The following is a 14,010-nucleotide window of genomic DNA, read 5'->3' as shown; positions in this document are numbered from 1 at the left end:
ACTGTTTGCAAACAAGTTCACCATAATAGCTTAAAGGTACAGCATTTGGGTTGGCAGCATCTTGTGGTGTGGTTACAGATTGCAACCAACTGAGTACCCCTCTGCTCACTCCTCCCTTTCCAAGACTGCGGTAATATGAGCCGCTGAGTGCAAAACTGTGGTAACGCCTTTCGCCTCACTCCGAGGCCATCCTTACCATAATAACACTACTTTAGGAGCAACAGAAGTCAGACGGCGGCTGATGGTACAACGGTTTTGCACTCTGCAGCTCATGTTATCGTAATTTTACAAGCGTGTGGAAGATCTACAGTGGCCTTCAGGTAACATAAAAACACAAAAGGCTCTCTCTAGAGCCAGTGTTTGGTTTGTCCGTTCTGGGCTACTGTAGAAACATGGCGGAGCAACATGGCGGACTCCATGAAGAGGACCTGCTCCCTATGAGGGGCTCATTCTAAGCTAACGAAAACACAACATTTCTTAGTTTCAGGTGATTATACACTAATGAAAACGTAGTTATGAATATTATATTCAATTTCTGCTAATAGATCCCCTGAAATGTTTCAAACTGTACCTTTAAAGGATGATAATATGTCAAAGTTCTGTTTACAACTTGCCTCCAAGTGGCCAAAGAAAGTTATTGCAGGTCTAAGTATAATTTAGCATGCTGGCTACACTGTTTTTACTGAAGTAAAAGACCTGAATACTTCTTCAACCACTGAGCATTAAGGTAAGGTATGGTAAGGTAAGGGGCTAAAGAATGAATTCGGTCAATGAGGGTCCTCACAAGTATATAAATGTGTGTGTATCATTTCTTACATGTTTATATGTCTTTATATGTACAATACGTTTTCTTATTTGTGCTTACTTGTGTATTTACTGGTTATCATATTTATTAGAAAGAGCCTGAATCAGGACACAGAAACACTCAGCTCAGCATCCCTCCCTTCAAAACCATATTAGCAAACAGTATAATATAGTATGACTATAATAGTGAGTAATGACTTGTTGTAATAGCATGTGACACTGCAATCAGACATCATTACATATAATTCCTGTTAATGTCTGTTAATCAGATACAGTAGAGCTCATTAGATGTAATGAGACACTCCCTCCACAACAGCACATTAACCTGGAGGTTATTCAGTCTGGCTGCTTTCCTTCTGGTCACTACAACACACTCAATATTTGGATTTAAATTGTATTCCTGAGTATAAGATGGGCCTCTAGGTGCAGTTATAGCCTCATTATTGGTTATGACAAAACCACTAGGGGCTGAAATATCTGTAATAAGATAACTAATACACACACGCACACACTTCAACCCTTTTTTTCCCTCAGCTGTTGATTGAAATTCATCCCGTGTCTATTTTTAATCACCTCAATAGATGGGCAAGCCCAGAGAAAACAACAATAGACAGGGATCAACAATAGGGGCCCACTCATTCTATTTGCTGGGTTTTTATAATGAGCAGTAGGCCAGTCAGTCAGTCAGGAAGCTGTTGAATGGAGCAGAACAATAGCAGAGAAGAGGCCACACCTGGCCCGGACACCTGGTGAGCTGCACAGCAGCAGCACGAACACGCCACCAATGGACACATGCGTGTGGTCGTCCTGCTCAGCAACAGGCAGAGGAAATAATACAGTCGCTCTCTTTTCAGTATGTAATGGAAGAGCGAGTTAGTAGGTTTGAGAAAGCAGCCGCATAATGTAAGAGCATTACTGAAAATCAATGAAATGTTATGTAATACAGATTTGGATAATGCTACTCTCTAATTTAATAGCAATATTTAAGCAGGTAGTGGCAGATACATTTTAGTTGCTCAGTTTGTGATAAGTGGTTGAGTTTAGTGTTGCAACTCTTTGCAATAAAACGTAAAATAGTACAAAAATGCCAATCAGAGTTTCCAAAGAGATGTGTTCAAATGTCTTGTTTTGTTTGATCAACAGTCCAAAACTCAAATATATTCAGTTTACAGTGATATAAAACAGAGCAAACACAAAGGAGAAGATGGAACCAGAGAATATTTGATATTTTTGCTTAAAAAATGACCAAAACGATTAATCAATAATCAAAATAGTTGCTGATTCATCGACCAATCATTGTAGCTCTAGCTGAGCTTGATATATTCACTGCACATAACTCATCAGGAGTGTGTTGTGGCTACAGCAGGTCTGCATAGCCTTTTGTTGACAGAAAAGATTTACAGCCATAAACAGAGAAACTCCTGTGTGTTCCTCTAATCCACTTTCCACTGACACCTCCCCCCCTTCTGCACTAGTTTGTGTCTAGATATAGCTATTGTCATAACCTGAGCCAAACTAAAATATAATTTTATCCACTTTTGGATCTATAAAATAGTAAAATAATGCCACTGATACACTCAAAAAGTCTGATTTAGTGCTTGTTTTTTCACAACCTAGTCTACTTTATCAATTCCTAACTTCCTGTTGTGCAGTATTGGATTGTATTAAAATTAATGAAGCAATTAAAGAAACCAAAAAGTAATTTATCACTCAATTCCTAGACTGAACTCAGATGTGTCTCCCTCTCTCTCTCTGTCTGTCTGTGTGTGAGAGAGTGTGTGGTGGTTGAATCTTTCTCATGCATTGCTTTGTGTGTGCTTTCCATGGTGCTGAAAGTCTCCATAGATTCTCTATTACACAGAGAAACTATAGGGGACAGACACTAAACAGAATTGGGCTGTTTAAGGACTTTTTTGTCTTCTGGGACATTGTGTACAACTTGTGGAAATATGAGACCCTTGTTCTTGTTTATTTGGAGCAAATAACAGGGATGATTAGGGGGGAGGGATGATGGCTCTTTCTTGGAAAAAGGCAGAGAGTGATCTGGTGGAGCCTCTTTGTTGTAGATGATGCTTTTGAGTCAGTAGTTCTTTCTCTAATTAATAAAAGGTTATTTTATTGAAGGACTATGACTGAACCCAACTGAAAGTGTCTTTGCTGAAAGGCTCGAACACAATTTATCCACCTTCACTCCTTACATGACTCATTTCTCACACATCTCTGGATGAATGTGTTCGTATGTTGTTTCACACCTTCATTTACACCAATTCCTCATTTCCTGTTGTGCAGTATTGGATTTTATTAAAATTAATGAGGCAATTAAAGAAACTAAAAAGTAATTTATCACTCAATTCCTAGACTGAACTCAGATGTGTCTCCCTCTCTCTCTCTCTCTCTCTCTGTTTGTGTGGTGGTTGCTCTGTGTGTGTTGTCCATGGTGCTGAAAGTCTCCATAGATTCTCTATTACACAGAGAAACTAGGGGACATACACTAAACAGAATTGGGCTGTTTAAGGACTTTTGAATTCTGGGACATTGTGTACACTTGTTGAAATATGAGACCCTTGTTCTTGTTTATTTTGTTAAACTGGAACACAGTATTGTAAATAGCAGACATAGGTTAATTCAGTTTAAAGTGATTCACCGTTTTCATTATTCTAAAGTAATGTTATATAAATTGTACCCCTCTGTGTCTCCAATTTGTGATAAATGTAAATCAACTGATGGTACATTGCTGCATTTATTTTGGAACTGTTCATTAATTTATCAGTTTCGGTCAAGAATTTTTTTCTTCTCAGAGGACTCCTCAACTCTCCCTTTACATATTCAAACAGCTCTATATAACTTATTCTCAAAGACTGGAAGACACCAACTCCACCTTGCTTCAGAAACTGGTTGCATGAATTGGTCTCAGTTATCCACATGGATAAATTGTGAGCCAATAATTTAAAATGTCAACATAAATGGGAAGAATCTTGGGGCCCCTTTCTGCAATATTTGGACTCAGTTTGATAATATTTCTTTTTGTATATTGACTGTTTTGTTTTTCCTTTTCTCTGTTCTGTTGTTGAATAATAAATAAATGTACCCACCTTCACTCCTTACATGACTCCTTCTCTCACATCTCTGGATTAATGTGTTTGTATGTTTCATTTTTACACCATGAAGCAGGAAAAAAAAAAAAAAAGGATATGGCCACTCAATGATTTTCTTGGCATACTTCCTGACTATGTTGTCCTCTCCGAAGATGAAGAGTGACCTGTTGACGGTGAAGCAGTTCTCCCTGACTGGGATGGGGTTGTACAGGGCCATGGTTCTGGCTCGCTGCGCTTTGGTCTGCTTGAAGGCTGCAGGAGAGATGCCACCTGTGGACACGGCGGCTCCATCTCGGGTCCGGTTGCGCTCGGATCCTCCGTCTCCTGAGCTCAACAAGCCCGGGACGTCGTCTCCGAACCGGGCCATTCTGGAGAGGAGGGGATGGAGGAGAGGAAGAGGAGAAAAGGAGGTTTTTAGTCTCCTAGAAAGCAAAAAGCAGGGCGCGGTGCTGCGCTCGGTGTGGCACTGAGATCCTGACCAGTTTTTAGTCCATCATCAGTTTGTATTCGCTAAAAAAACACGCAACTCAGTTTTCCTCAACTTCAAAATCGGTTTCAAAAACATTCACGAGGTTTTTTTTTTCGATTTCATGTGCGCTCTGCGTAAAAACCAAAGGACACAAATCCAAAAAAAAGTAAATCAGTTCCGCCTCATGTAACAACCCGTCGTCTGTGAGTCATTACGCAGCGTTTTCATCCATCCAAACACTTAACATGTGAAAGAAAAGAAGCTGCAACAGGTCACGTCTCCAGCCATCCTCAGAAGAGCAGGTTGATCCATGCATGGGGGTTTTAAATCAACTAGTCCTCCTCTGAGTAATTCAGAGGCACATCACTCCTGTCTCTTCTCTTCTCTGTTGACCACCTACTGCACTATCCTACTGCTGCGTGCGTAAAAGAGGACGAGCAGGGGGGGAAAAACTTTCCATTTCCACGATGTTTTTCCCCGAAACAACGCGAACAAAACAAGCTGTCAACTACATGTTACGCAGAGGAAAATAAAACCCTTCAATCCGTCTTGTCTGCAGTGGGATGCTGAGAGAAGTGTCTCCCTTTAAACCTGCACACACCAAGAGAAGAGCAGGAGGAGACAACAACAGTGTCTCCTCATTAGACAGACAGGCAGCTCTCCTAACCTCTGTCCAACCCCACACATGCACTTTAAAGGTCCCATATTGTAAAAAAAAAAGTGAGATTTTCATGTCTTTTATATTATAAAGCAGGTTTAAAGGGACTGTTTGTAAGAATCAGAAATGCTTGTTAACAGCGACACCTGTGGCCGTTAAGTCAACGAAAGTCAGCGTCGGGCTCGCGCTTGTGCTCGCTCTAAATAGACATGAACGAGCATCGCTCAAAACAGTGAGGCGACACACGTCAGCTAAAACCACATATCACTCTATATTTCACCTGCTTGGCAGTAATGTTAGCTGACCAGACGAAGGTCTCTCCATGAATCACTGCTGATACTAGTGTTGGCTTTCCCTGCTTCAGCCTCCAGGGCTGAAGCAGGGAAAGCGGGTCAGTGCCGGGGCTGAAGCAGGAAGAGAAACGTTATCGTCTCCCGACAGCGCCCGCAGGGAGACACCGGCACCCGGTTGGAGTTGATAACGTTTCTCGCTGCGGAGCCTCGTCACTTCACAAGACACGGGAAACCTCTGTTGGTCTGGAGGAGCTGCAGCAGTCATTTCTGCACAAACGTCCACTGTACATTCACTAGATATTCTCAGAGCTAAACTAACTCTTCTGCAGTGTGTAGTGAGCGCGCGTTCACGTCTAGAGGTGGAGCGAGACAGCAAGAACGCACGCATCGTCTGAGTGAAGGCAAGCAGGCAGGCAGAGGAGACTCCGGCCACACGTGAGCGCGCATATGCGAGCGCGCATGGGATCCCGACCCGGTAGATTTATACGTGTAAAAAGTTACAAACAGTCCCTTTAAGTGCTATATAAATACTGTTAAAATATCAAAACACTCAATCCATGGAGAAATACACACAGCCAGTATTCAGAAATTGTGCGTTTGAAACAAGCCGTTAGGATTTTCTGTCCGTTTGTGATGTCACAAATATACAATATTTAGACCATTTCACAGTTTTAAACGTAAACATTCTAAATGTGTCCCAGTTTATTTCCTGTTAGAGTGTATGTGAATGTCATCAGCTGACAGGAAGTACACATGGACCCAAGCTGTTGCCTAGCAACGCAATTTCGTTGCCATTCCGTTGAAATGTACTAAAACGGAGCGTTTCAGAGAGAGCATGAATACAGGTATATTCAGACGGACAGTATGAGAAAAATAATGTGTTTTTTGAACATTAAAGCATGTAAAAATGTTCTAATAGAAACCCAAAATACAAGCATGAACCTGAAAATGAGCATGATATGTCCCCTTTAATATGTGCTGATTGAGTTAACAAACCGTGTGTTAACAAACCGTGTGTTAACAAACCATGTGTTAACAAACCGTGTGTTGACAGACGATAAACACAGTTCAATTGATAAAGCCACAATGTAATGTAAACAAATATTAGACGCCTCCATCTTGACGAGTACAGATTATGTAAACCAATTATAGCTGACAGCATGTAAACCTGTTTTCCACATATTAAGACCTTCACTGACTTTATGCTTTTGCAGAAAATGTGCTTAAAATTCTTGTAAAAATATTAAAGGTGTAATGTAGGATCACTCCAGCTTTTTTTCATGACTGGCCATTTGAAGAGGGTGATATTTAACTGAATGCTGGTCAGGTATGGAGCCTGGAGGGGAGTAAACACCTGTTGTGAAATCAAACCAGCGGCCAGCAAAGACACTCAGGAGGGACAGCAGCGAGCATCTTTGGCTAATTACAGGGTTCAGAACCTGCTATTGCAAAGCCGTGATAGTGAGGGGGAGGAGTGCTGCTGTGCGCTGGCTGGAAGTGATCACATCTACTCTCATGAGGATGTGGGTTTTTCACAATGAACAGGGGGGGATATAGGAGAACAGGATGAAGTTGAAATGTTACATCTGTCAGATCTGAGAAAAATGAGCATAGATCAAGCAATAATTAAGGGGATTAGCTTTAAAGAGTCTGGTGATATTCTTCATTTCTCTTGTTGTCAACAAATCACCTTGAAAAGTGTCAAACCAATGCTGAATTGATTCTACAAACAAGTTTTTATCTGTGTAGCCAAAGTCTGATATAGCTTCCTCCTTTGTGCCACAGTCCTCCATTATTATTCAACAACACTTAGGCTAAGTTCCAAATCACATACTTTTTCTTTTTAATACATACTGCAGCTTACAAAGTACGTAAAGTTGCACTTCATCATAATATTTTGCCTTGTTGAGAGATTTCACTCAAAACCACAAGTGTGAACCTGGAGGCGCTAGAGAAAAAGTCCACCTAGTTGTTGAGATATTTCAGTCTGAACTAAAGTGGTGGATCGACTTATAGACTGACATTGCCGTCTGCTTAAAACACCTCAGTGAACCACACCTTTGTGGTGGATAACATGTTCCTTCATTATAATGAACATGGGCACTGTACTGTGTGTGTGTAACATGTTTATTTTGAGTCAATCACACATGCTGCCCACCGTCCTGCTGTTGTAAATACTAGATGTGTATTAATCCATGGCTGAAAACCGTCCATGCTATATTTACTTTTATTTCAATAAAATTGCTAAAACTACAGTGTCCAGCTGCTTTAACAATTTTCTTAGCCTTTTTAATGAAAAAGGCCTAAAAGATATAAAGCATGTATGCCTGAATGAAAGCTTTTATTCTCAAAGAGCATCAAGCTGAGAGAATCAGTGTGAAGTAAATAAGTTAAATTCACCAGTAAGCTGATGTTGATGGAAACAGAAGTGAAAGAGAAGATGAACCACAGGAGAGAGACGCTGACACTGATGGGTATTTAGTGATGGTGGTATGACGAAGGCAGTGATCAATGGTGTGTGGCCTCCAACTCATTAGTGCTCCAACACATTATGGGCATTAAAAATAGAAGACATAACAGACAGATTTCTGACATCTGCTCATTATAAATGGTGAGAAGAAACGTACAAATTGTCCTAGAATGGTCTCCTCCAGTTATGAGGCAAAAAAAAAAAAACTATTGAAAGAAAAATAATGTTTTACTTGCTTTTTGTCATTTCGGCCTCAGCGAAGTGTGATAGAAATGTTACTTCTTCCACTTCCTCTGTGCAGCAGTGAAACCATTGCATTGTTTTCTGCCAGGAGGAGAGCGTGAAGCAGCCACAGCTCTCTTGGCTGAGAGGTGAGGGGTGAATTATGGTAATTAGGCGTTAGCAACAGGGATGATTAGGGTGGAGGGATGATGTCTCTTTCTTGGAAAAAGGCAGAAAGCGAGCTGGTGGAGCCTCTTTGTTGTAGATGATGCTTTTGAGTCAGTAGTTCTTTCTCTAATTAATAAAAGGTTATTTTATAGAAGGACTATGACTGAACCCAACTGAAAGTGTCTTTGCTGAAAGGCTCTCATCAACCAATCACTTCAGCTTTGATCAAACCAACAAAACATTTAAACTGACACCACTGGCTCTCAGGTATAAAGAGCTTGTAAGTTGTAACTAATGGCTTCATTGGTGGTTAATAAACATTTTACTAATGATTTATGGATCAGTTATAAGCCATTAACAAGAATAATATTTGGGTTGCCAGGTTGTGAAAATCCCTTTGTCTGGTGAGTATCCTTTCTATTTGGTAATAAATGTGAGTAATCTAAAGTAAAGTAAATATTGGTGGAGACATTTAATTTGACATCGTAGACGTGTTGTCAATGTTGGAAAATCCTCTCCTAGCTGTTAGAGACGTCTAGCTTGCAAAAATCTAGCCGAGGAACACGGGGTTACCAAGGTTACTTGCTGTCATGACAGCAGGTTGACAGTCCCTGCTCCGGTAATGGGACTTAGTGACACAGGACGGAGGTGAGAACAAAGATTTCCATTCCAAAATAGAACAAGTGAACGGAGATACCTGGCGGGCTTGTATCTCAAACCTGGTCATTATCACGCTTTTCGCTTAATAGTCTTGTAACTAAATTGGCTTCTTAACCCCGAGGAAAAGAAGAGTCATTTGAAAGCCCACTTGTTAATTCACTTGACACATGTTCGGTTGTGATATGTGAACGTTTGCAGCCAACAGCTTTCCACCAAGCTCCTGTGCTCACATGGCTTTTCACGTGTTGCGATTACTGTCCACACAAAACCAAAAATAGATGACATCTACAACAGACACAACCAGGATGGCCAATTTATTGCCAGTGCACATTTCCTCAACAAGGCTTTAATTGACAAAGATTGCCAGTTGGTGATTTTGCATTTGGTTAGTTTGTATGATGAGTCTTGATTTTTGCAACCTAGTCCAACGGGGATTTGGAAGATGACACATTAATAAGGTATTGTGCAGCTCAGTTATTATTATGCTAAAAATACTAGATTGAGAAACATTATGACAACTTCAGTTTCCTGACATGTGCCAACTCAGCAAGGACAACAGCACCACATATACTGTGTAAAACAGCAGTGCTGGACATACTGTATAGTTGGAGCAGAGAGTTTAAAAAAATCTCTTAAAGGTACAGTGTGTAGGATTTGGTGGCATCTAGTGGTGTGGTTCCAGATTGCAACCAACTGAATACCCCTCCGCTCACTCCTCCCTTTCCAAGACTGCCGTAAAGTGAGCCGCAGAGTGCAAAACCGTGGTAACGCCGTTCACCTCGCTCAGAGGATATTATATTATATTATATTTCTGCTTATAGATCCCCGATTGTTACACACTGTTCCTTTAACTACATAACAAGGAAAACACATCCAATCTAGAAGAAAGGAACGTCTTCTCTTACAAAATGTTCAACAGCACAAATTAAAGGTAAAAAACTATTATCTTCACTTCTTGGGTGACACAATGAAGCTTGTATAGTCTGGATCTTATAAATTTATTCTGAATGGAACACGTACTAACTGATAGACTTGTATTCACACACACCTCCGGCTGTTTATGTAGGTGTTTCTCATTTTTGTTCCTTTGTGGAGAACTTTAGTTTGAAACCAAGTCAGGTAGGTGAACGGTAATAAGGGAAAGAAAAAGGAGACATTAATCATTGACTAAATGACAAGTAGTGTAATTGGAGGAGTGAGTACTGGCAGCTAGTGTAGTGAGTAACGCATGCAGCTGAAGAAACATTATTTACACAGTGCTGTGAAACAGACAGACAGACAGAGACGTCAGATAAGGAATCTGTGTGTCTGTCTGAGTAAGACATGTCAACACATTTTCATCAGTGTGGAGAAAGCACTTGTTGACAGCCAAGAGAGGGGCCTTACAAAGAGCAGGTCAACACACAGTATGATCAGAACATCAACAACTTTAAAGAGTTTCATACTTGTTTTAGAGTGCTTCACTCCATCTATTTTATTCCACTACACCTATGTCGTAACTAGAGCTCAGTCTTCATTTCATTTAGTTAGGACGTTTGAACTCTATACATGTTTAATGAGAACCCTTGCACCAAAGGATCCTGGGTAGTGCAGTGTGTTGTATGGTTCTTAATCCAGAGACATGAAGGCTTTGGATAGGCCATAGACTGTATATAAGAAGTGGACGTAGTCACCGTGACGTCACCCATTGGTTTGTAGACTGCCGTTTTGAAGCCTTGAGTTTGGCATTTTGTCCGTCGCATCTTGGTTTTCTGAACACACTTTTAACTACTCTTGCCAGGCTAACCTAACATAAAATAGTCTTCTATCTGTCACTGTCAGATTAGTTTCTATAGCAACAAGACATCCGTGAAGAGATGATGTTGTCCAGCTTCCACAGACTGCTGAGATATGAGCAACAAAGTGAGCAACAAAGTGGTCTTACCCAATTTTGCTGCAACAACTGTACTTAAAACATTTAGTTATCAATGTCATGTCATCAGACTAGTCATCAGAACATTCAAGCACATATTCTGCAGTTTATTATACAGCATAAAATATCAAGAGGCATTTCATTAACTGAAGACACAACACTATGAATAATGTCAAATAGAAAATTAATACATCTATAAATTCCAAAACTGCCACACACTACAATAAAACATGAAGTTAGATGCAAAAACATCTGCACACTTATCATCATTGAACTAAATGTATTATCTAAGCTTTTGGTCACAAAGACCTTTGTCAGAGCAAGTTTTCAACATGCCCAACATTCAGTCAACTTTCACGGTAATTCATCATTCACAACACAGAGGGTGTCTCATTTCAGACAGCCTAAAAGCTCAGCTTGACTATTGTAAGGTACAACCTGTGTTGTACCTTACAATAGCAGTCATGTGCAGAGTGCTACAGTATTGACTGCAGAGCAGTCATGTCGACCGCTCTCCTTTATGTTTCCTGCATTTAAGGATGATTGCACAAATAACTGGACAGGATAACTCTAGTTGAGTGCACATTCTGTTGGATTTACTAGCTACACTTCACACAGTTTGCAAGGGACAGCTGCAAAAGCACCAGGTGTACTGACAAGGAGAAACTTTAACTTATAATCCAAAAACTCCAATGACAGCACAGTGGGTGCACCACAAAAACACGGAAGGGGGCTGCCCTGCAAAAGTCAGAAAAAGACAGTTGGAACAGGAGTGGCTGACATTCACTGGGTTTTGAGTTTTTCAAAATACATTATATATCTCCTAAGAGTGCACTTGCCATCGCCATAGTGAGGCAGCAGCTCAATGAACAACAAATTCAACTTTAAGTTGAGGATTAATGACCACAGACAGAGCCATAACTCCCTGTCTGCTCTTTGTTTGTTGTTTAACACAGTCATATATCGTTTTCATTTAATGTGAACTACTGCTCTCTGTCTCTTTTATTTCTCCCCACCACCACCTTCCCTCATACCTGTGTAAATTTGCACCTGCGCTTCAGAAGCAGATATTTCAACACACAAAACAGAATGAGAAATGATCATATCTTATATTTTGTCTTATATGCATGATAAAATACATGTGCAATAACGGGAGGGTAGACTTTGCTAATTAGATGCAAGGCACCCCTCAGTGTGTTTGTCCGTGGCCACAAAATGCACCATTAATGAGCTGCAAAAGGCATGAAAACACTGGCAGATACTGAGCCATTGTCCGTGTTGCTGTTACACCCAAAGACAAACATCATTCTAACTGTAATAGCCTGGCTCTCAGACTGGGACTAAAACAGGAGACACACAGGTATACTAACGAATTAAGTAATTTATGAGCCACAAAATAATCAAAACAAGTCAAACAGATAGATATGAGGAATCTGTAGAGTCAGTATAGTTTAGGGAGTGGATGAGTGGAAAAGTGATGCATGGGTGTTGTGCTGTAAAACCAAGAGAAAGGAACCAAAAAGCCACAAGAGATCTGCCCACAGACTGGCTGCTGCTCTGCCTTATACAGTATATATGGGGCACACCGGGCACAGGTGTGTCGTTGATTACTGAGACAGAAGCACCAAGCAGAAGGGCTGTCACACAATTGATTCAATTTTAAATCAAATTTAATTGAGCTGCCATTATGCTTGGACTGAAATCCAGTCTGGTTTTGCATTTCATTTCATAGATATGGCTTAAAACCAGAGACAATAATCATGGACTGCTCGAAAATGCAGGAATGCATCAGCAAAAAACAATCTGTTCACACAGTCTGTCCTCACAGCTGATGTATGCTGCTGAATGTGTGACAAACTAATTAGTATGAGTGGAAACATAACCATATTGGCAAATGTAAAAAAACTGAATATTTCCAGTAGAAATGAGCTTGGAGAACAGTTGGAGACACGGATGACCACATGGTTTGACCAACTGTATTGAATTGATAATAGAATCATTTGAGTAATGAATTTAAACTAGGGCTGTCAATCGATTAAAATATTTAATCGGGATTAATTGCAAATTAATTGTAAATTTGTTATCTGTTCAAAATGTACCTTAAAGGGAGATTTGTCAAGTATTTAATACTCTTATCAACATGGTAGTGGGCAAATATGCTGCTTTATGCAATTGTATGTATATATTTATTATTGGAAATCAATTAACAACACAAAACAATGGCAAAAATTGTCCAGAAACCCTCACAGGTACTGCATTTAGCATAAAAAATATGCTCAAATCACAACATGGCAAACTGAAGCCCAACAGGCAACAACAGCTGTCAGTGTGTCAGTTTGCTGACTTGACTATGACTTGCCCCAAACTGCATGTGATTATCATAAAGTGGGCATGTCTGTAAAGGGGGGACTCCTGGGTACCCATAGAACCCATTTTCATTCACATATCCTGAGGTCAGAGGTCAAGGGACCCCTTTGGAAATGGCATAGCCAGTTTTTCCTTGCCACCCTTTAATGTAAGTTTGGAGCGTTATTTAGCCTCCTTCCCAACAAGCCAGTAATTTAAACACATTTTTGCTACTAAAAATATATTACTTTGGATATTATTCACCTACAACAACACCTACTTTACACAGTGTCAGTATGTGTCAAGTGTTCCCATTAATTAGCTTGTATATCAGGCTTAAACCTATTAATTTCCCCAAAAATAACCGCTGTGCTGGGTCAGTGTGCCATCGGCCAGACTTCAGAATTCAACATGACACAGAAACGCTCCGGGCAAACGCAGAAGGACAGACAGACGACGAAGCCAGACCTATTGATGTGGCGAGATGAAGGGGGCTGGGGGATTGGACTATATTTAGCTTCATTGAGATGGTAATGGATGGAACATGAGAGGACTTTTGTGTATGTGTGTGAGAGTGTACTGTATGTGTGGCTTTGCATGTGTCTTGGTGTGTGTGTTAATCATACAACAACCACGATTTGAATTTCTGGGCTTTACATTGGGAACGTGTTTTTGATCATAAAAACAGGAATAATTACAAGTGGGTTTGGCAGAATCAATAGTCGTCTCAGCATGGAAATAGCAGCACTGTTGCTTTCTTTCGTGGCCTTGATCAGCGCCCAAAGAAAATATGATGAAACACATTTACCCTGCGGCACGATTTCTCTCCATGTCTCTCTTTCTGTCTTACTCTCTCGCTCACCCTCCTCTATCTCTACAGCTGTCTTACCCTCTCTCTCTATCTCTCTCTCTC

General features: G+C 40.4%; 1 protein-coding gene across 3 annotated transcripts in view; it reads right to left on the bottom strand.

The window, feature by feature from the left end:
- The window catches only part of LOC119488314 (voltage-dependent R-type calcium channel subunit alpha-1E), a 124,951-nt gene that overhangs the window by 76,016 nt on the left and 34,925 nt on the right, over positions 1 to 14,010 (bottom strand). For all 3 annotated transcript variants that reach the window (XR_005206927.1, XM_037769867.1, XM_037769868.1), the window contains exon 3: positions 3,998 to 4,267. Coding sequence is in view for 2 of the 3 variants with exons in the window: in XM_037769867.1 (XP_037625795.1) it covers positions 3,998 to 4,267 (270 nt within the window). In the remaining variant the exon portion in view is untranslated. The remainder of the gene's footprint in view (positions 1 to 3,997; positions 4,268 to 14,010) is intronic.

The sequence above is a fragment of the Sebastes umbrosus genome, chromosome 5, assembly GCF_015220745.1.
Source record: "Sebastes umbrosus isolate fSebUmb1 chromosome 5, fSebUmb1.pri, whole genome shotgun sequence".
Taxonomy (NCBI): domain Eukaryota; kingdom Metazoa; phylum Chordata; class Actinopteri; order Perciformes; family Sebastidae; genus Sebastes; species Sebastes umbrosus.
Note: the sequence above shows the minus strand (reverse complement) of the source record. Positions and strands in the feature narration are given on the sequence as shown.